The following is a 22695-nucleotide window of genomic DNA, read 5'->3' as shown; positions in this document are numbered from 1 at the left end:
TTGCATTATGGGACTTGAGTGTTTTACCGGCACCATGAGTGAGAGTGGTGTGTGTATGAGTGAGGCTCCTCACAGTGTCGGCTATTCTATGGCTCCGTGCTGCTAAATGAATGGTAGTCAAAATGTTGACTCCAAATGATTTGCATGCCCTGCGTGTACGGTTCTACCCCCAATCACTTGGGTCGTACAACGGATGGGACACTAGAGATCTCTGGATTCAAACCTGCCAGCCATCAGCTTGGCTCTGCTCCCACCCAATTCGCTACAATATATTTCCTGCCAACAATTTTTATTATTTTCAAACATTTTTGATAAAGCGCCACTGAGCCGCAAGGGAGTGCTTGGAGAGCCGCATGCGGCTCCGGAGCCGCAGGTTGCCGACCCCCGAGCTAGATCAAAACAGATGATTTAGAATTATGTCAGCTTTTCTTTTTTAGCTTTTTTGCCTTGAACTAGTTTTAAATTGTAAATTAAAAGTAAACCGTTTGGTGTCATAAGAGCATTTTTCACGTCCCAATTTTAACCCTTGTGCTCTCTTATGCACAGCAAAATCAGTAGTGTTAATTTAACTCCCATAGAGTCAATTTTAACACTTTGAAAGTGTTTATATAATTCTCACCAGCCCTGTGTTAAAATTACACTATAGAAAGTGTAACTTTTTTAACTCTATAGTAGTGTTACATAACTGACAATCTCAGTGTTATTTTTGACACCTTGACAGTGTTTTTTTAACACTAAATTGTGTCAATGATGTACTCTATGTGAGTTAAGTTTCAATCAATAATTTATTTGTAAATAAAAATATAATTTGTTGTTAGTCATGTTCATTCATGTACGAACGAACAGTGATTTCCTATCACTAATATTTTTTAGTATACAATTCCAGGAGGAATGTCATCTTCATTTGGAGTTCACACAACCCCAAAGACATTTCGAATAGTAGACATAGACTATGTAGATGTACATATTGATTCTTTAGATTCAGCAAAACCCATTTTTTTTTCTTGACACACTCAAACTGCCAAACAGCATGGACCTCACTTGTGCTCACAGCTCCCTCACTTATGGTGACCGATTTCCCACTTCCCATGAGTCTTAGGAGCTGAAGGCGGGGCTAGCTCCCAGATTGCCACAATACAAGTTAAAGTATAGCAGTTAAAGTGAGCCTTTTTGTGATCATACAGAAGACATGTAGAAGCAGTTACATGTTCATCTTTTCCCTTCTTGTCCACAGCTGGTTTGAGGGTTCAGTTCAGCGGTTTGAGAAAAAGTGTCAAAATATGTTATGATATGAAAGAAATAATTTAACATTTAGCAGACTTTTTAAGATCTTTTTTGAAACAACTCTGTCAGCCGGTGTTACTGGAAACAGTATTGGAAGCTCCGCCTCCAATACTGCTTTAACTCAGGGGGTGTTAAAAACAGCACCAACATCAACACTTATCAACTCAAAATACTTAACACTGGAAAAATCAACACAGATTAACACTATACATTTTGCTGTGTGGGGTCCAGATGACCCCACGCTTAAATTGATGTGTGATCCCTCCCATGACAAAGGTGGACAGGATTTTATGTCTGCCACGGACACCACAGAAGATAAAAAATCCTTGGACGAAAAAAGTTGTGCGCTGTCTTAAGGGGTCTAGATGACCCCACTTTTAAAGTAAACATGCCTTGGATAACGCTGGGGTTAATTATTTTTCTCACTGTTTGGTGGTTTTATCTTTTCTTTCAACGCTTTTCTGTTTTATTCTATTTCATAGTTTTTAAAAATAAATGAAAAAGAGTAAGTTTATTTATAAAGATAAATGTGAATTTATTTCTGTTATTTGAGTAAAAAAAAAAAAAAAACTTAAAATATGAGCTGTTGGTGATCTGTTTCAGTTTAGATTGTGTCGTAATGTTGGCACGGCTGCAGCTTGTGACAAAATCTGGAAAATATATGTGCGCTCACGGATCTGTGTCCAGCCATCTGCCTTCAATCAGGTCAGGGATTTCAGACATTTCTAACCTTAGGTGCTGTCATCCCACAAAAATGTTTGATACGTGTGTTTGTGTCCATCACAGCTATGTTTCTGAGGACTGCAGAGAGAGTGGCTTTAGTTAGGTTTTATGGTGCTGCGATGGTTTGAGCCAGGTTAATGTCCAAAAGTGTCGTCTGTCTGTGGAGCCACACGATCATAGAGATTTATGCTTTGAAAAGCTGCGATATCACCTCCCTGCAGTACCAGAGCTCTCGGTGAGCAGATGGAAGGAGAACAGAGAGCCGGCAGGATTTAACTTTGAGGGAGACAGTTAAGCAGCGTTTGATTTATGGTTGAAGGTGGAGGGAGAGATGCTCCGGGTCTCCTCCTCTTCCTTCCCTCCCACCTCGTGAGTCGTCTGCCGTGTTTGGGTGCTGTCAGCAGAGTGCCCTTTCTGGCTCCGCTCTCGTCTTCCCTCCGTCAGACTCTAATAAAAGGAAATAAAAGGATTCATGAGGAGGTTTCAGCTTCCTGTGGGGCCCTGTGGCTTTCTGGGATAGCAGGAAGTGACTGAAAGGCCAAATTGGATTCTTTAGCGCCGACACCAGAGCCAGTGGTTTTTCTTAAAAGAAGTGGTCGTTGTGGTAACGGAGAATGTTGGATGGATGCTTCCAAGTTGAGCTAACTCGCTACAAAAAGCTTTGATTTGACATGACAAAGCCTGAATCAGTAGATAACTAATGTGTTCATTTTTATTTTGTTCTCTGGAGCTCAGTGTTTATTGCTCTGCTGAGGGTTGGAGGCCACTGTGAAAATAATCCTTTGGCGCCGGCCTCGTAAAAGCCATGTTGTGACCTCTCCCTTCTGCACCACCTACCTTAGCCCAGTCTTTTATTCAGCCGTCTGCTGACAACATGAGCAACCTCACTGCACATAAGTATATTCATGCACTTTTTAAAAATTGTTTTAGAACAACAGTTTTTAGGAGTTTCATTTTTTTATTGGGATTTCAGCTTCTTTTTCCCCAGAATCGTGAATCTAATAGGATAATGATCTGGTGTTTTTTTTCCCATCAATCTGATTAAATGATTCCTAAATATCAGGTAATTCCTCAGCTTTTGTTGTTCATAAAAGATTTGCCTCCTGCAGGCTGTCTGAGGCACTACAGCTGGAAGGTGCTTGATTCAATCCATTCTTTAGATTCTGATATTTATTATGAGGTATCAGTTGAGGTATTTAAATGTAATGGAGTTTAAAGAGCAAAATATGCATTTTAAAATATAAGATCACTGATGAATAATCACAAATATCTGACCTGAAACTTATCAAAAGATAATAAATAACTTCATGTATTCATTTGATTATAAATGAGTCTTCTGTGCTGCTGTTTTTATTTGTTGCAGAATAGTTTTTGCAAAGATGAACGATAATTTCTACTTTTATATCATTTTTTATGTCATGTTTGCCTCTAGGCCTGTCAGAGGGCACCAATGTGTCTGGGAAAGAGGCCTTAAATGTTTTTACATGGCGTGAAGACGTGGGTCACAAGCTCCCGAGCAGCTTAAAAAATGCTGTTTTTGTTCATCCGTGTTTGTCAGACAACACGCTCTCTGTCAGAGCAGCCGGAGGGGAGGATGTGAAGCTGCGTCAGCGTGTGAATGAAGGAGATGTCTTACCTCCACTAATCCCACATCCATCTTCAGTGTCTAGTTTTCTGTCTGCGAGGGGCAGAGACAGCTGCTGCCTTCATTCTAAATGTGTTTACTCTGCCTTCAGCTCAGAGAAAAAAGCCTTTTAAAGGGTTTTTTGCTCAACAAGCAACTTCGTTTACTCACCAGAACCCTGAAACTCGTCCCTCCATATTTCTGTTTTTGCAGTCGTCAGAACCAGATGAAGGATCAGGCCCAGCAGGCTCTGGTGTCCCCCAGTCAGCTCCCAGAGGAGGCGGAGTGTCTAACGGTCCCCAAATATAAGAGGGATCTGGTCCAGAAGCTGAAGATCCTCAGGCAGGAGCTGTCCCAGCAGCAGCCTCAGGCGGGCCACTGCCGCATCGAGGTGTCCCGTGAGGAGATCTTTGAGGTGAGACCCAACGAACTCAGTCATCCCCATAAACCACACAACGCCGTCTCTTATAAAACTCTTTCAAAGTTTATCAGTGATGGCGTGAAAACTGCCTGATCCCTTTTCCCAGATTTAAATACAACCTTTTTACCCCTAAATTTTGCCTCATAAGCGATAAAACCGGCACAATATTCAGATAATGTGCCACTTGTAATGATGCCAGTTATTAATAGACTATCAGAGTTATTTTTACCAGCTTCTAAAGCTGTTTGTCTCCCTGCTCTTCCTGCTTTCTGCAGCCGTCATTTTTCTCACAAGTTCTCAGCTTAAATACTAAAACAGCTCACTTGTTAGAGATGAAGAGTTTATGGAGGGCGGGGGAGGTTTCTCTCTTGTAGGTGTGGGGCTTTTATCAGAACAACACCACCTGCAACCGACTGCCTGACCCTCATAAAATTTGCGCTGGAATGTGCTGGAACGTCTGTTAATCTGAAGGAAGACATTTTTGTTGGCTGATCTCAGTGTGGGAGAGGGGGTGGGAGGACGAGTGGGTGTGGGGCCACGGGACGTCTTGAGGTTGAGCGAGACAGAACCGCATAGCTTCTCCAGACCAACTGAAGCATTAAATTATGCCTGAATAGGAGTGTGTTAGCTGGTGTGCTGACAGAGCCATCTCTGTGTATTTTTGGTTTAGATAAGACATTCCCGTCTGTGCCGCAGCAGCCATGATCCGTCTTGAGGGCATGGTAGCAGCGGAGGAGGCCGTGTTATTAGAGTCTTATGGATGTGTTTATTATAAGTGGCCCTAATCCACTTTAAATGAACCTCACTGATGCTGTGAGCTGGTAGCACGTGGGATGAATGCTGACTGAGGCGGAAGGATCCCGGCTCCACCACACGTGAACTCTGCCATGTAGCCACGCTGCATGAAATCTTGTCACATCAAAACATCATTTGTGGGTCATTTGTTTTTCAGCATTTTTTGGCCTCCTAGTGCATATTTGAAGAGTTACATTTCAATTCTATAGTTTTATTCTCTTTTATCGTTTATTTTAAATTGATGAAATCTACTCCCAATAATTCAAACTTTTTTTGAGTCAAATTCTTAACAAAACTCTCACTTTACTTTGTCCCGCCTTCTCGCCCTTTTTTGGCATGTTGTTGAGGTGGGCGGAGCAAACTCCAGTCTCACTTCAGGCATCATTTTCAAGATCCAATGAGAGACATCTGAGATTAGTTTAGTCTTCAGTAATACAGTGGTCTTTCACTATATTGTGTGAGTGTGTTTTTTTTAAGCAGCATACTTTTTATCTGCATCCTGTTTGGCTGTAGACCTGGTCATCCAGCCTCCTTCGCACCAAAACTTTGAGAGTTTAAACAATAGAGAAAAGTGTGAAAATGTTCGTCTGTCTCAGAAAAGTCTGTAAAGTGTGTCGTGAGAGGTTTTACATTCTTGAAACATCTCTAATCCTACTTTGCGGATTTCACCTGTCACAGATTATTTTAAAACGTAAACGAGGGAACACTGTACTGACAAAGAGAAATATTACTTATAGACCCTTTTTACGTGACGTCGCACAAAATAGAGATATCTCCGTCAGTGTATAAATTGACTTCTGGTTTACAGGTTTAGAACGGTAAAGTTGACTACTTTAACGCAGTTTGATGCAAATAATAAAAGGTAACCTTACCAACTGTAAAATACATTATTTTTTAAAACATTTATTTTTTGATTGTCCTGCCTAACTGCATTGGTTTTCCTCTCTTAGATCGTTCACAAATCAAAATGCAAATATATATCCTCCAATAATTGGTAGTTCTACTGAAAATAACCTTTCATTTAAGCAGATATTATTCTAACAGTTTCTATTTTGGCTGATGTTATTTGCACGTATTTAAGTGCGATCAAGCACAAAAACTGATGGGAAATCATGTTGGTCACATGTAAAAGGTTACGTGCAGCAAAGATACACATTGCTGCATGTCTGCACGCATTTAAATTGCTTCCCAGGCTAAATGTATTTGTTGTTCTACAGGATAATTTAGGGTATAATTGTAAAAACAGGAATGTTTGACACTGCAAATATTTTATGTGTAGCTATTAACCCGTGTGTTGTTCAGACATACATTAATGGGGGTCATCTGGACCCCATAAGATAGAATAAGGGTCAAGCCACGTATTATCAGCTTTTAAAATAAGGGCGCCCAAGAAGAAAGCTCACCACTGACCGTACGTATTTAGAAAGTTACATGGAAGTTGTCTCTTTAATATTTTTGGCAATTTCCAATTAAACTGATGATTTTTTTTTATTTTATTTTCCCAGAGATCAGACACAGTTATGATCAAAAGCAAAGAGGAGCGGCGTTAGAACCACGGCTGAGCTAACAGCAGCTCACTGACCGCAGTAGAAAACATTACAACAGTAATAAGTTTGACTTTAATGTCAGAAACGCTGAAATTGTCTGACTTTTGCTCTGTTTACAACAATTATGTGAGCATGGGAATTTAGGCAACTTTTAACTGGTGAGAAAAGATCTTCTGCAGCTCCACTTCTCATAGACAAAGCTAATGCTAGAGTTAGCATCAGCACAGGTTAAAAAGAGTAAAATCATAATTACCTTCATAATCAAACAAGCAGCATTCAGTGAAGTACTTGTAAGCTTTGTCTAACTTTGACCGGATTGTTGGAGAAATAATCCACGACTGGTTTAATATCATCCAGAGGGATTTAGGGAAGCAGCTGTGGAGCATTCTGCATTCAGGACTACTGACATTTGTACTTTGTGAACGATCTAAGAGAGGAAATAAAAATACAGTACGGTAGGACATTTATAAGATAAATATTGAACAATTTTCCATTACAGTTGGTAAGGTTACTTTTTATTATTTACGTAAAATTGTGTTAAACGGCGTCCAGTTGGCAGCTTTGCCTGTCTACACCAGTAAACCGGAAGTCATTTTTACACACAGACGGGGATGTGCTTTATAGCTCTCTACATCCAGAGCTCAGACTAGTTTGTCCTCTCTGGTTGCCGTACATGATCTTCCTCGAGGCTTTGTTTTATCACTTTGAGGAACTTTTTAAAGCTCATCTTCAGCTGAAAAAGTCTTCTCTGAGACAATTGTCCCTCATTTACAGAGCCTCACTTCTCTTCTGCTGCCATCTCTCCATCAGATTCAGAATCCACTTCAAATTTACTCTTAAAGGAATAGCTGACAAAGGCATCGTTTTACATCGAATGGCTCCAGTTTAACTAGAAGACCAGGGTTTCATTGGAGTCGATCTGCTGCTCCTTCATATAGTTTTCTAGCAAAAATGCCACCTGAACAGCAAGACCACCAGTATGACCTTAACCAGCTTTGTTTATGTCTGACCTTTCACACACAGAGGATCAGGCAGTAATAAAATTCAACAAAGCTGAACTCTGCTTTTGGGATTATGTAAAAATAACAGAATTGATTCTGTTTCAAATGATGAATCTTAAATTTCAGAGAAATATAAAACAATTTTTTGTCTGCTTTTTAATCTGAAGTGTCTGTGTGTTCCTGTTTATGTTCATTTTGCAGGAATCGTATCGACAGGTGATGAAGATGAGGCCGAAGGACCTGTGGAAAAGGCTAATGGTCAAGTTTAGAGGTGAAGAAGGGCTGGACTACGGAGGAGTGGCCAGGTGAGGAGCTGCATCAGTTAATTACAGAAAAAAAACACTCACTTCCTACGTGGGCCGAGTCATGAAATAAGCCGGCTCTGCTTCAGTCTTCTCGTCCTCTTGGTTTCAGGGAATGGCTCTACCTGCTGTCGCATGAGATGCTGAACCCGTACTACGGCCTGTTCCAGTACTCGCGAGACGACATCTACACACTCCAAATCAATCCAGACTCTGCTGTCAATCCTGTGAGTCTGAACATATTGCAAAAGGAAATATTGGTATTCAATTCTTTACGCTTCAAGGTGGAATTATTTTATAAATGTTGAGCATGAATGGAATGGAGAATAATTATCTTCTTCTGAGTTTTGATGCTTTTTTGAATTTTAAGTTTTCACCAGAAACAACATTTTCTTTTCATAACTTCACGCAACCAGAAAAACTGAAACTGTTCTTCCCGCACGCTCCCGACACCGAACACCGTGCTGGAAATCTGTGCGTTAAAATAGCCCCGCTTTGATGTCCCAGGGCTTCAGAGGCCCCGCAGGAGTCGCTCCTCTCCCCTCAGCTTCATTGCTCTGTGTAACTTGGCGTCCGTCCATTGAACTACAGCTGTCCAGACAGTGTTGTGGAAAGATTCCTGCATGAGTGAAGCTGCTGATAAATGTTGCCAAATGTTTGGTTATTTTCAGCTTCAAATGTTTCAAAGTGCTCTGCTAATGTGGAGTCTTTTGTAAATTCCTCTGCTGTTTTGTGAGTCTGGACAAACATCCTGCTTTGAAACCAAAGTACTTCTGCTGCATCTTTCTCAAATGGTCATCAGGAAAGTGAAAATGCTTTTCCCTCCCTGCAGGAGCACTTGTCTTACTTTCACTTCGTGGGCCGCATCATGGGGATGGCGGTGTTCCACGGCCACTACATAGACGGAGGTTTCACTTTACCCTTCTACAAACAGCTGCTCGGTAAACCCATCACCCTGGACGACATGGAGTCCGTTGACCCCGACCTGCACAACAGCCTTGTTTGGATTCTGTACGTACAAAATGTCCTACTTTCACTGTAAAACGAGTCTCAATCTCTGTTCCTTTATCTCTAGAGGGAAAAAGGTCTTTATCTGCTTCAGTCAAGAATACCTATAACACTGCTCCTCCTAATCTTTGTGACGGCGCCCCCCGGAGTGTAATTACACACCTGTAAAAATGTAGTTACACATCTGAAACTATTGTCGTGGAAGATCCAGGAAGGAGAAAAGATTATATTCAAGTATCTCTCATTGTTTGATACTAAAACACCAACATTGTAGCTCAAGATTATTTCAAAAATCTGTTGAGTATTTATTTATTGATTAATCAGATGGGAACAAATAAGAAATAATTCAAAGTAAACATAAATATTGCATCCTGTGCTATTTTATTTTTAAATCATTTTGTAATTTTTTTTTCAAAATTAGAGCCTCCAATCAATTTTAAAAAATGAACCAATTAATCGCAAACCTGGAAAGAATCTAACCATGATAATTTTTTGTTTGTTACAGTATTAGGCAACCACTTATTATCTGCAAATAATCATAATATGAAATCACAACTGTACATTTGGAACGTTTATTAATCACAATTAACTGCAAAGTTTTACCAGGTGAATTTTATGATAATATTGAACAAGAACATTCTAGAGAGAAAACGTTTCCTCCATTTTTATCGTCTGAAATGTTTACATTTATCAAGTGTTAACTCAGAGGTGTAACTTGTGAGTACAAAAACATCAACAGTAAGTTAAGCAAAACTTTAAAGACCTTTATATCTGCAGTATAGAGCTGCCACAAACGATTATTTTAATAGTCGACTAATCAGCGATTATATTTTCCGATTAGTCGACTAATCGGGTCATGTACAAAGTGGATGTAAAGCAGATCTTAACCATCATTAGCTTTAAACTAAATAAAAGTAAAGACAATGAAGACAATAGTTTATTTAACTTTTAATGAATCGGGCAGCCTCTGTCCTTCATTAGTTTCTGGCAATAAAACAAGATTAAACTAGAAAAGTTGCATTACCTGCAATAATGCTAGAGTGAATGCACTTTGCTGAAAGTAGTCACTAAAGATGCTGAAGCTTTTTGCTGAAGATGGCGATGCAATTGACTTTTAATTACTTAAATACTAGCTAAACTCCAAATTAGCCCAAAAAAAAAGCTAGCTAGTTGCTTAAATGCCAGCTAAACTCCAACATATCTTAAAATTCCTCAGTAAACTTAATTATTCAAAAACGTTAGCATGTTGCTAAAATATTAGCTAAACTCCAAATTTTTTTTAGAAATTACTATAAAATATTACAACATAGCCCATGAATATATTCAAAAGCTTGTTGCTAATTTACTTAAAATTGGTGCTGAAAGCTCACAACTTTGTTCAACTTCGCTACACTCTGACTCCATATAACATAAAGTAACGACTAATCGTCGATTAAATTAGTTGTCAACTATTTTGACAGTCGATTAGTCGACGAATCGTGGCAGCTCTACTGCAGTATTACTCCAAGAAAACAAGAGATGCTGACATACAGCCATTAGAAACAAACCTAAAGACTTAAAAAAAAATAAAAAGAAAACTTTTTTTCATTTACTGGACAAAAAACAAGCAGAAAGAGGGAAACTTTCTCTCTGAACTGATGCTTTCTTTAACCCATCTTAACGATCGCTGCTGCAGTCGAGGCTCAGCAACAACACGCCGGACCATGGATCAAATAGTCCCTTTTTGTGAAAAAGTGATCTACACTGAAAAAAATACAAATAAAATACTAAAAACTGATTGAATATTTACTTATATTGTAAGTGAGGATGTATAAGCGGGATACTACCCGACAAAGTAATTTAACGCACACCGTGGAAGCTAAACAGTCTGAGGCAAAGCAGATGACTGTGTGTTAGCGTTCATTGCCCTAAAATAATTCCTTATAATCGTTTTAACATTTGAAAACTGTCCAGAATTATACTTCTAATTTTTTCCACAGCATGATTCCTTCGCAAAAGCAACTCATTCTTGAGTTTTTACATGAATAAATGTGGTTATGTGAAAAAAATTTTACAATGAAATACTTTCATAGGTAATGGAAATATTTGTACTAATGTTTAATAGGATAGAATGAATTTTCCTTCCATTTTTTTTAACCCGCTGTAACCCGGGCTGCTGGAGCCTAACCTGACTACTGTCGGGCAGAGGCGGGGCAAACCCCAGACAGGTAACCAACCTGTCGCAGGCATTTTACATGATATAATAAAATTCAGGAAGTGACCAAACAATACAAACATGTAAATAGAATAAAAAGCAGATGAAAAATTATTCATTTATTTATCTTAGTTTTATCAGTTCTAAATATCTGTATTTACACGGTTTTCTGCCAAAAAATAATTTTATTTTTCATTATTACATTTTTAATTTTATTTTTATTAGATGTTAACTGTTTTGGATCATCTCTTGACTTAAAGCTGTGTTGATGCGTCATGTTTTCTGAAGTCATCATCTCTAACTGCATGACTATCACCCCATCTTCAGGGACAATGACATCACAGGTGTGCTGGACCACACCTTTTGTGTCGAGCACAACGCTTACGGAGAGATCATCCAGCACGAGCTCAAGCCCAACGGTAAAAGCATCCCCGTCACACAGGAAACCAAGAAAGAGTACGTCCGCCTCTACGTCAACTGGCGTTTCCTGCGAGGCATCGAGGCCCAGTTTCTGGCTCTGCAGAAGGGCTTCAATGAGGTCATCCCCCAACACCTGCTCAAGGCCTTCGACGAGAAAGAGCTGGAGGTACCTGTGTGTCCGCGCTCACGTCTGCACGCCAGAGCGGCTCCTTTACCTGTGACGCTTCTTCTCTGCCTGTAGCTCATCGTGTGCGGCCTGGGGAAGATCGACATCAACGACTGGAAAGGCAACACGCGCCTGAAGCACTGCACGCCCGACAGCAACATTGTTAAATGGTTCTGGAAAGCTGTGGAGTCTTTCGATGAAGAGCGCCGAGCGCGGCTGCTGCAGTTCGTCACGGGTTCCTCCAGAGTTCCCCTGCAAGGCTTCAAGGCTCTTCAAGGTAATCAATCCAATCAACCAATCAATCAATCCATGAGATGGATCCATAAAGGAGCAGCAGGGTGGAAGTTGCTCCTCAGATTCCGTTTGATGCTGCCTGGTTGGTTTCTAGTGTGTTTCTGCCTGTCTGGCTCTCTGATCTGATATGAACCCTCTGCCTGCGGAACCGTGGTTCAGAGGGTTCGTCCTGGCAGAGAGCGCCGTCCAGACATAAGGCATGCAGCCATGATGAGCACAAGGTGATGCACGGCAGGCTGCACACTCCAAACCAAGAAAACTGAGAATTCTCCCAAAGCGGGCCTGAAACGCCAGAACATTTCAACAGATTAAGAATTCAAATGGGATTTCTAAGATGAAATTTAAAAGGCTTTTTCTTCACTTACAGCTGAGAAAAATCAGCATTTACAGTCTCTTTGCGGGTCCATCTGAACTCTCTTTCTGTAAATTTTGCCTAAAAATCCAGAAAACTCTGAAATAATGAAAATATATATATTTTTTTACTTGAGTGAATGATGGAAATGTAAATCCCATCTTTTGGTGGTTATAAAAGTATTAAACTGCTTCCTCTTTTATTCAGAAAACTATTAGAGGTGCTATGATTTTAAAGGTAGGGGTGTAACGGATCACAAAACTCACAGTTCGGATCATTTTACAGATCAGTAAAAAATAAAAAACAGGAAAAAAAGTCTAAAATTACTATTTTGAAAAGTTTCAAAGTATAAACATACACTCACACACATAACACATCAAAACAAAACATGTGCTCATTCAGGCCTATTTAGAAAACAAAAACCATCTTTTAACACAAACAACATGCTAAAGCATGAAGTTTCTGATTCCATTTACATGTCTTGAGACCAAATCTACAAAACTGCGAAAAGAATGCTTTTGAAAATACCAAATCTATCAAGAAACGCAACTTTTATCTGGTCGGACCGCCCATATATGACAGGCGCTAGTGGTCTACGGCGATGTCGGCTACCCCCCAACCCGTTTATAAGCACAGTCCAAGGAGTCTAACAGTTTGTGTAAATCTTAGTCGGTGTGTAGATTTGAATAAAATTACAACCATGCATCAGGAATGCATTGAGTTTCCTATATAATAACCTATTTATTTATTTAAAAAAGTTTGAAATGTTATTAAATTGTTGCACTTTGTACAAAAACATTATTACCATGACCTGGAAATTATTTTACTGAGGATCAGAGTTTTTCCTTTTTAAAATTGGACCAAAATTAAGCTTATTTCTGGTCATTTTCCTGTTTCTGCTAAACCATGTCTCATTATTTTTATACCCGTCCAATATGACACCGCTCTTTACTAGTCTTGGACACCAGTCAAAAGCCTTTTTAGTTCTTTTTTTTTAGATATTTGTAGATGTTTTAACTATTTACATTTCAGATAACTAATTCTTATTGTTTCTTATTTATTTTGTTGCATGTTTTCTTTTTATCTCCATTGTGGAACAATTCAAGCTCTAAACGGTTTTTCAGATTGTTTTATGTTTTGATTGTTTTTCTTCAGGTGCTGCCGGTCCTCGACTCTTCACCATCCACCAGATCGACGCCAGCACTAACAACCTGCCCAAAGCCCACACCTGGTGAGAAGGAGTCAAGAATAATGATAAAAATGTCCATTTCTGAAAACCATATCTGACGTGTTCCTTTGCCGTTCTGATCTTAACATTTGTTTCTTTTTAGTTTCAACCGGATTGACATTCCACCTTACGAGACCTACGACAAACTGTATGACAAGCTGCTCACTGCCATCGAGGAGACGTGCGGCTTCGCCGTGGAGTGACTCTGTGGAGTTGGCGTTTCCACAGTGACGCCACGCCGTCCTTAAGAGTCCATGCAGACGGAGGGGCCTGGGGGGGGTTCATGGACGATCGCTGCAACAAGTGAAGCTCAAACAAGAGAGGACCTGAAGTCATGTGACTGTGCGTCATGGTGACAGCTTCACGTCCTCCTTGGTGTCATTTTTTTAATCATTGAAAGGATCTCTTCAGCTGCTAATAACTATTTACTAACTTGTGGAACCTGCAAAGCTTTTCTGGCTCTTCCTTTTTTTCTAAGTTCATTTTAGCATTTTTAAAAACGACCTTTTTCCATGTAGCAGAGCTTCATCACGAGGTCAATCCGTGCTGAAACAATAACCGCAGTTACAAGAGCACTCTTTGTGAGAGGACACGGTTACTAATCGGTCCCAGCAGCTCGTTGGAAACACTAAACGTGGATGCAGAGTGGGAATGACTTGTGGACAGACTGGGACGTCCGGCTGCAGCCGACTGTTTACAACCTTCTCCAAACCGGCAGCAGGGACCTCTGTTCCCAGACGTCGCCCAAACACAAGAAACCCCAGCTTCACACTCTAGCTGGGTTTGAAAAGGAATAAATAAAGGAATATCTTAAAATGTGATATTTTTGTATAACAGGAAAAACCAGAAAACAATAAATTCTATATAATATATTTAATTTATTGCAGTTCTATTTCTGAAAGCCCCTTTCCAGTGTTGAAGGAAAAGTCGATTTTTTTTTTTTTCCTCATGGTGAGTGTTACAGTTTCTAGAAATATTCAAAGCAGAGTTGAGCTTAATGTAGTCTCACTGAAAGATGCTGTGGTTCCTTTTTGACAGAATCTCTCATCTTCTTTTGGGGGGGAGTTTGTCTTAAAGGCAAACATCCTCATTTCCTCTCAGTGCCATAAACATTCTTGAAAGAATATCTTGACCCTTTAAATTCAATACATGTTATCTTGGAGCTGCATACAGTGGTGGGATGGTTCATCACTTTTGGTTTATAGCTGAGAAGCATTTTTGGGTAATGCCGTTTTTTCTCATAAAGCCAAAAGTCCACGGCTTTCTGCTGCCTTTGCGTCATTCAAAAGAATAACTTTACTACCTTTCAGCCGTGTGGTGCTTTCTAGAGTGTTGGCAGCCTTTCAGACCGACATACTACTGCTTGAAATGCGCCACTCATGGTCCACCAAGCCACCTTCTCAGGAGACGTCATGGTTTTATGATTTAAAACGGGCTCCGCCCACTTTTTATTCATTTTTTTTTAATGAATTTGCATCAATGTGCCCACAGCAGACCAGTAGATGTTGCATGTCTGTGTATGTGCTTTGCTTGAAAGTAATATGAGTGAGACGACTCCTGTTTTTAGCCTGCTTACAGTCCTGGGGGGGTTTATTAGAGGAGGGGGCGTTTTCTACAACTAAAAGTGAATTTTTTTTTTTTTATGTTTTTAAAAGATACTGCCCATCTTGCAAACTCTTAAGACTGTGGACTGTTCTCAGCATTTGCATACTCTTTAACACACACACACACACAGAAAACAACTTTTGTATGCAAAATGAAAACTGTCCTTAGATGGTGCTTTGTACAGTAAGAAGATATTGTTCATATATGTGGATCAAACAAACTGTAATTTATCTTTAACTTAAGTGGAAGAGTTTTCTTGACCTGCAAAGAGGAATTGCACACAAACAGAACAAGGTCACGTTGTGTGTATAGAGGTGACTTTCTGTACCAGATGCTCAAGTTTAAGTCCAGTGCACAAGCCGACGGTTCTGCTGTCCCCACACGACCCGCGCAGCAGGGCCCGGTATCTGCCGCCTGAACAACTCAGCTTTTTCTTAAACAAGTTGAAGGATGCCGCTCTCATTGTTTTTATGTTTTTTTTGTTTTGTTTTTTATTGCATGATCCACTTGCAGAACAATTTAGCTGACCGATGCAATTTTTATGTATGTTAACACTATTATTTTGTAAGAGTATTTTATTTTTGTGTGTAACTAGTTCTTATTAAACTTGCCTTTGTCTAACAATCTAAGGCCTTGTAAATACATGTCCAGTTTTTTTCTTTTTATTATCATTGGAGGAGGTTAAAAAAAGTCAGACTAAATGGTAATTACTACTGTGGAAAAGAATATACTGTTATTATGAATAATGTCAAAATAAGATACAAAACAGCACAAATGTACACAATTTTAAACATTTCTAACAAAGTAAAGTTTTTTTTAGAAAAAAAAAAACCTCAAAACTAATTACTACTATGTCTTGATATTAATGAACTGAACATTTTTAAATAAGTATGTGTATACTACTGAATGTGCTTTGTTTTATTCAGGTTCTGCCACAACAACTCCTACAAATTAAGATCAAAAGTCTACTTTACTTGCATTAAAAGTCAGTTCTGCAAGAAAAAAATGATAAACTTAAAAATATATATTTTTTCAAATATCTTGATAGTTTAATAAGACATGTAAGGAACATGTTGATTTATCAACACAAATATCCAGACAGGAGTTAACTTTTATATTGGAGGTACTTCCGTTGACGTCATTTACTGTTAAAAAAAAAAAACTTGATCCCAACCGAGCCGAATCACTGCGTTTTCTGTTTAGTACATATTCATCCGCCAACAAAAATAGAGCAACCCGGTTTGTTTTTTAAAGAAAATAAAACGTTGTTTGCCTTTCGTTGTGGTTATTTTATAATTACTAGACTCAAAGCAAAAACGTTACAGTGTAAATACATTACTAAATAATTACTTTACTGGGACGTTTTTTTCGAATGATGTTTTTTGTGTACATAAAGAGGTTATTAAGTGTATTGAATAGAAAATAATTAGTTTTTTCGAGGAGTTAACGTGAAAAAAGTACAAACTTGCTAGTTTTATTTCGTGTGTTAGTGATGTTTAAAGTCCCCATAAAACAGTTGTGGCGGATGAATATCTCGAAGAAGCGACTTCCTCTTTCAATAAAAACCAGATCTCGTTTTTCACTACCGGCATTTCAACAGCTCTGCCGGTTCCTTTTTCCTCCACCGGCAGAAAAGCCACGTCGTATTTATCGTTTTTAAAAGTCACCTTTGTCGTTCACATCATGCCTGGCTATTCCGACAGAGATCGTGGCAGAGACAGGGATAGAGACAGAGGGTGAGTGTACTTTGAAATTATTGTTAGGTCAGTTTTCCTGCCTGCTCTTATGAAATGGCTGACACGGCTGTAAAGCACGATAAAAATGGGAAAGTAAATGTAAAAAATGTTGATTCAATTATTTTAAATAAATATCCCGTTTGTTTTACATCTAATATTTTAAGAATTCCGTCCAAATACGGAATATTTGGAGAGCGAGTCGAAAAGAGTCGTTTCTGAGTTTGGTTTGAGGCCTTGTCTGTTCGGGGACGGCCTCGTGCCGATAAGTTGGCAGTTTAAATAAATTAACTCTGAGACTACACTTTTCTATTTTTCTTTATACTTAAATGTTATATCTGTTCTGACTTTTTACAAATTAGTTGGTTTGGAGTACTTTAGTTTCCGGCCTTTGTTATCGGGCACGAGCTAAACTCGAAGCGCTAATGCTAATGCTAACCTAGCTTAGTCGGCTTTTCGCCATGTGGCGGCAGACACAAAATGCCGGCATTTTCCGCTGCTCCTCTACATTGTGTCGTATCGTTTAACTGTTGTGGTTGAATGTCGTGCCTTTTTCCTCTCCCCCCACTGCAGTTATGGCGGAGGTCCTCGTTTTGGTGGAGGTCGCGGCGGCGGTGGAGGAGGTGGTGGAGGAAAGTTTGGTAACCCCGGAGAGAGACTTCGGAAGAAACACTGGAACCTGGACGAACTTCCCAAGTTTGAGAAGAACTTCTACCAGCAGCACGCCGATGTGGCCCGGAGACCACTGGTATGTTGAACGTGAGCTCTTCTGGCCACATGTCGGATTGATGCATCCCCTCTTAAACTTTAACATTTTTGTTTTGTAGCAAGAAGTGGAACAGTACAGAAGAACCAAGGTGATCACAGTGAAGGGGAGAGATTGTCCCAATCCCATCACAAAATTCCATGAAGCAAGCTTCCCATGTAAGTTTTAAATCATTAACACCCATGTGTGTCTGTTATCTGTAGGTCTCCTCTAAGATATGTTTCTGCTCTCTCTTCAGCTTATGTGATGGAAGTCATCAACAAACAGAACTGGACTGAACCTACTCCGATCCAGGCTCAAGGCTGGCCTTTGGCACTGAGTGGCAAAGACATGGTCGGGATTGCACAGACCGGGTCAGGCAAGACGCTTTCTGTAAGTGTTATTTTTATTTTTAGAGCTACTTTAGATTGGGTCAGTATGTAAATGTGTTCTCTTCTCTCTTCAGTATCTGCTGCCTGCAATAGTTCACATCAACCACCAGCCTTTCTTGGAACGTGGAGATGGCCCTATTGTAAGTCCTGCATAGTGTCCTAAATGTCTGAAGATGTCTGGGTTCTTCTAATGGGCCCGTTTTGCTCTTCCAGTGCTTAGTTCTGGCCCCGACCAGAGAGCTGGCCCAGCAGGTGCAACAGGTCGCCGCAGAGTACGGCAGAGCTTCTCGCCTTAAATCCACCTGCATCTATGGAGGAGCACCAAAGGGACCCCAGATCCGTGACCTGGAGAGAGGTACGGGGGTTTAGGGTTTCACTCCAATCATCTCTCGATTAAAAGCATTCTCGGTGATCTTTTGTTTAGGATTTTGTTGTATTTAGTTTGAACAAACGCTGTCCAGTTTTTCGAGGAAATAGTTTCTGCAAAGCAGCAGTTCATGAAATTCACCTGAGTTGTGGGCAAGAAAGGGCAAACATGCCCCCCTTCCCATCACCCACAATTCAAAACTCTTAACAATTTTTTTTATTTTTATCTGCCTTGATTCACAACCATCTACGAACCAGAAATTGCCATTTTAATCCCAATTTTCTTTATACACGGCCATCTAAAAAATGCAGCAAAAACGTGTTAAAACTCGTTTTTTCATCAGAGTGGGTCTCAAAAGGGTTCCTGATGCTTAGGAAGGCTGCAGGTGGCTGACCCTTTGTATCTCACAGGTGTGGAGATCTGCATCGCCACTCCAGGCAGACTTATCGACTTCCTGGAGTCAGGGAAGACAAATCTGCGCAGGTGCACCTACCTGGTGCTAGATGAAGCTGACAGAATGCTGGACATGGGCTTCGAGCCGCAGATTCGCAAAATAGTCGACCAAATCCGGGTAAGTTTGTTGGTTGAGACTTTCTGCGGGGGATCAATTTTGTGGGTGTTTTCTATAAAAATGTCGCCTCTGGTTGTTTTTAGCCCGACCGGCAGACTCTGATGTGGAGCGCCACTTGGCCAAAAGAAGTTCGCCAACTGGCCGAGGACTTCTTGAAGGATTACGTGCAGATCAACGTGGGGGCACTGCAGCTGAGCGCCAACCACAACATCCTGCAGATCGTGGATGTCTGCACTGACGGAGAGAAGGAAAACAAGTGCGTCTCTCAGATGGTGCTAAAGCCCAAAAGCACAGCAGCGAAAGGTTTCCTCACCCGCTGAATGTTTGTCCTCAGGCTTGTCCGTCTGCTGGAAGAAATCATGAGCGAGAAGGAGAACAAGACGATCATATTTGTAGAGACAAAGAGGCGCTGCGATGATCTCACCAGGAGGATGAGGAGAGACGGGTGAGTGTCCCTGAGCCACAACGTGTTCACAAAAAAAAAAACTTTTGATGCTAAAGTGTTGACTGTTGCTCTGCAGGTGGCCTGCTATGGGAATCCATGGAGATAAAAGCCAGCAGGAAAGAGACTGGGTTCTCAATGGTAAGCTCACATTGATTGTTTGGAACCTGCATGGAGAACATGAGCTGCAGATATGAGCCTCACAGTCGTTTCATTTTCCAGAGTTCAAATTTGGGAAGGCTCCGATTCTCATCGCCACAGATGTTGCCTCCAGAGGTTTAGGTCAGTACAACCCCCTCCATTCCTTTTGTACCTTTGTTGTATATCAGAAAGAAAGTATTTTTGCTTTCTGTAACTCTTCTGCTTCTCTCTGAGTTTCTTCCCTGACCTGAAGGAGCAGTCTGTGTGGCAGGGCCTTGGCATGACAAGCCCAGGTACCCAGAGGGGGAAGGAGGATTCTTGGAGGTGTCCGGACTGGCGAGGCACGGGTCTCACAGTCGAGCAGATGTACAGAGGTGACCAGGCCCAAGTGCAGCATAACGCGCTGGCCTGCCAAAAATCGGGGGGGAAGAGTTGAGGGCTGGCCACAGTTCCTCCCCCCAAATGCTGGTGTGTTCTCTGGCAATGGTTTGGACTGCTTCACACACCCAGGCTCTTGACTGTCCCACCTCTCCTGAAGTCTTGCATGTGTATTTGGTCATTGCAAGTCACTTTGTTATGGTGTTTTCTGTTAGACCTATAAGCATGGGTGGAATTAATGATCCTTCAGCCCGAAGAGCAGTCCCAGATATCGGCCATACCTTCACCTCTGTAACGTCATGGCTACTGGCGCTTTTGGTGACAGTGGGACATGCTAGTTGGACACAGTCGGACAAAATCCAAGCTCACACTCCTCCCTCGCCTGCGTTTCAAAGTCATGTCGAGACCTGCCAACGAGAGACTTAAGGTCACGTGAACACTGGGTCTGGATAAAGATGAGAAGGTGGTTCACTGTAGGACTCAGGTTTACAGACAAGTGTGCACGTTTAGAACAAGTGAGACTAGTTCAGGCTCAATGTTGGCCCTCTCTGTTGGGGCACCATGATGGTCAGCTGACAGTTGGAGGGTGCTGCAGTGGGAATGGACTAGTGATTGCATACTCCATATGAGGGTAAGGCTTCTTCCTCGACAGCATGAGTGGAAGCTCGTGGAGTGTGCATCGTTTCTCTTTTCCCACCGGAGCGGACCCTCTTGTCGTTTTAATGCTGTCTCTTTCAGCCTTGGTGGTTATCAGCGCCGTGCACTGGGACTAACTTGCTTTTTCTTTGTTTGGCCTGGTTGTTGTGGTGGCTCTGGCACACTTCTGTGCTGCCCTGTCCTTTTCTGCCACACGGCAACACAACCTTACAGATGTTGAAGATGTGAAATTTGTCATCAACTATGACTACCCCAACAACTCTGAGGACTATATCCACCGCATTGGCAGAACTGCTCGTAGCTCAAAGACGGGCACAGCCTATACCTTCTTCACCGCCAACAACATGAGGCAAGCCAGCGACCTCATCGCTGTGCTGCGCGAGGCCAACCAAGCCATCAACCCCAAGCTCCTCCAAATGGGTGAAGATAGAGGAGGTAAATCCAATTGGTGAGATACAGAAAGCGTGCTGTGACCAGCAGCTGCTTCTTTCCTGGTGGGGATTTGTGCTCCGTCACTCTTGGTCTGAATTTTAATCAACTTTTTTCTTCTTGCTCAGGTCGTTCAAGAGGTGGCTTTAGGGACGATCGGCGGGATAGGTATTCATCTGGTAGGCGGGATTTTGGTAGGGACCGGGAAAACAGAGGCTTCGACAACGGACAGAGTAAAGCTTTTAGTGCCAATTCCCAAAACGGAGGCTACGGCGGCATGAACACCAGCACCACCAACGGCTACGGCGCCGCTTACGGCACCAACGGACAGGCGAGTTTCAACTCCACCCAGGCTGGAGCCTTTGTGCAGAACACCTTCCAGCCCCAGCAGTTTGCAGCGGCTAACGCCGTCGCCCAGAACGGCGTGGGTCACCCGTCATTCCCCTACGCCCAGGCACAGGCGGCCCCCCAGCAGATCGCCGCCCCACCGATGGTGCCGTACGCCATGCCGCCTCCTCAGTTTCCTCAGTAATTACATCACATAAGTCAAAAAAATAACTTATTCCCTTTTATTTTTTTTGTCTTAAGTACTCAATCAATTATTCTTTTTGTATTTACATGACAGGGTTACGACTTCAAATTTATCAGGACTTTTCACGTCTGCAGTGTAGCAAAGTTGGTTTTTTTCCAAGTATTTAATTTGTTACATTCCTAAGTGATGTTTAGTTTTGTATTAGGTAATTCCAGATGTATTGCTTTTCATGTTTAAGTAATAAGCTCCCATCTTGGAAGTGCACTGCATGATCTTTCAAATAAAACCTTTAAAAGAATTTCCTCGTTTCTTCACTGAAGTGATTGAGGTTGCACTAGGCCTAAGTGCTGTTTCCTTCAGCTTCCACCAGGTGTCACTCTTCACAAGCAATCCTAAACTTTCTCTCTGTCCTAAGGATCCCATCACGTGATGTAAAGCGGGTTCCTGCCAGGTCTTAAAGACACTGAATTATAAAGATACTTTTAAAAGCATCTGAGCCTTAAAAATGTTGCTGGCTGGAGCTTCTCAGTTTTACAATTCTTGTTAAAAATTAAGTTTTTAACTACACTATGTTTATCAAATGGTGTAAATAAATGGCAGAACCATTATGGACCAGTATGCTGATTTTAAAAAAACAGAAAAAGCATTCCATTACAGAGCACAAGATAAGCTACAGCTTTCATCTAAAACAGGAATTAAAACGGGAAATGAACTGAGAACAAAGTCTTAATTTTTTATATACTTACCTTAAAAAGGTAGTACATTTAACTTAAAACTTGTGGGAACCCTGAAAAGGTAACTTAAGAATGTGAACATCAGGAAACTTCTTTCCTAGTTTTCCTTAAATCAAACTTTCTAAAATTATTTTAAATGGTATCTTTAAAATCAAAAAGTTAAACAATTCTGAATGTAATTCCTTAATAGAAAAAACAAATATATTATTATACTATTGTAGTATTGAAACTGCTGATCTTAATTTAGACAGATGTTCTGTTCTCCCATCAGCCCTCACTGGTGTTCTTTACTGTAACTTTCTTCTTTAATCCTGTTGGTTTTTCCAGCCAACAGGAACAGAACATGAGTATTTTAGTAAAAAAAAACCTTAAACCTACCAAAAATTCTTCAGAATTGCTTCTCAGACATCAACCCTTACAGTCAACTTGGGTTAAAAAAACAAAAAAAACAAAACAGAAGTCATCCTGTTAAATAATACAATCAAATAGTTTTTTTTTTACATATATACCTATATATATATAGGTATATACACATTAAATACAAAATACAGTTTAATCAGTTAAGAAATAATGTCAGAAAAAAAACGCACAGGAAAAACTTTGAAAAACT

The 22695-nt window shown here is 40.7% G+C and overlaps 2 protein-coding genes across 3 annotated transcripts in view; both read left to right on the top strand.

The window, feature by feature from the left end:
• The window catches only part of smurf2 (SMAD specific E3 ubiquitin protein ligase 2), a 61742-nt gene extending 46136 nt beyond the window's left edge, over positions 1-15606 (top strand). Inside the window, exons 12-19 of the mRNA XM_024272322.2 lie at positions 3845-4046; positions 7597-7700; positions 7810-7924; positions 8530-8708; positions 11227-11485; positions 11561-11762; positions 13287-13362; positions 13463-15606. Of these exons, the coding sequence (XP_024128090.1) occupies positions 3845-4046; positions 7597-7700; positions 7810-7924; positions 8530-8708; positions 11227-11485; positions 11561-11762; positions 13287-13362; positions 13463-13562 (1237 nt within the window). The 3' untranslated portion in view covers positions 13563-15606. The remainder of the gene's footprint in view (positions 1-3844; positions 4047-7596; positions 7701-7809; positions 7925-8529; positions 8709-11226; positions 11486-11560; positions 11763-13286; positions 13363-13462) is intronic.
• A 925-nt stretch (positions 15607-16531) lies between these two features.
• ddx5 (DEAD (Asp-Glu-Ala-Asp) box helicase 5) lies at positions 16532-21649 on the top strand. 2 transcript variants are annotated; one of them, XM_024272021.2, is made up of 13 exons: positions 16532-16700; positions 17271-17445; positions 17525-17621; positions 17702-17835; positions 17909-17974; positions 18048-18189; positions 18612-18772; positions 18856-19028; positions 19107-19217; positions 19294-19355; positions 19437-19496; positions 20604-20838; positions 20948-21649. In XM_024272021.2, the coding sequence occupies exons 1-13, from the start codon at positions 16648-16650 to the stop codon at positions 20967-20969; spliced, it is 1491 nt and encodes a 496-aa protein (XP_024127789.1). In that variant the 5' UTR covers positions 16532-16647; the 3' UTR covers positions 20970-21649. The 2 variants fall into 2 exon arrangements, with proteins under 2 accessions (XP_024127789.1, XP_024127788.1); XM_024272020.2 differs by having other exon boundaries at positions 16533-16700; positions 20604-20825.
• The last annotated feature ends 1046 nt before the right edge of the window (positions 21650-22695 follow it).

Source organism: Oryzias melastigma, linkage group LG8, assembly GCF_002922805.2.
Source record: "Oryzias melastigma strain HK-1 linkage group LG8, ASM292280v2, whole genome shotgun sequence".
Taxonomy (NCBI): Eukaryota; Metazoa; Chordata; class Actinopteri; order Beloniformes; family Adrianichthyidae; genus Oryzias; species Oryzias melastigma.
This window is presented reverse-complemented; position numbering and strand designations above follow the sequence as displayed.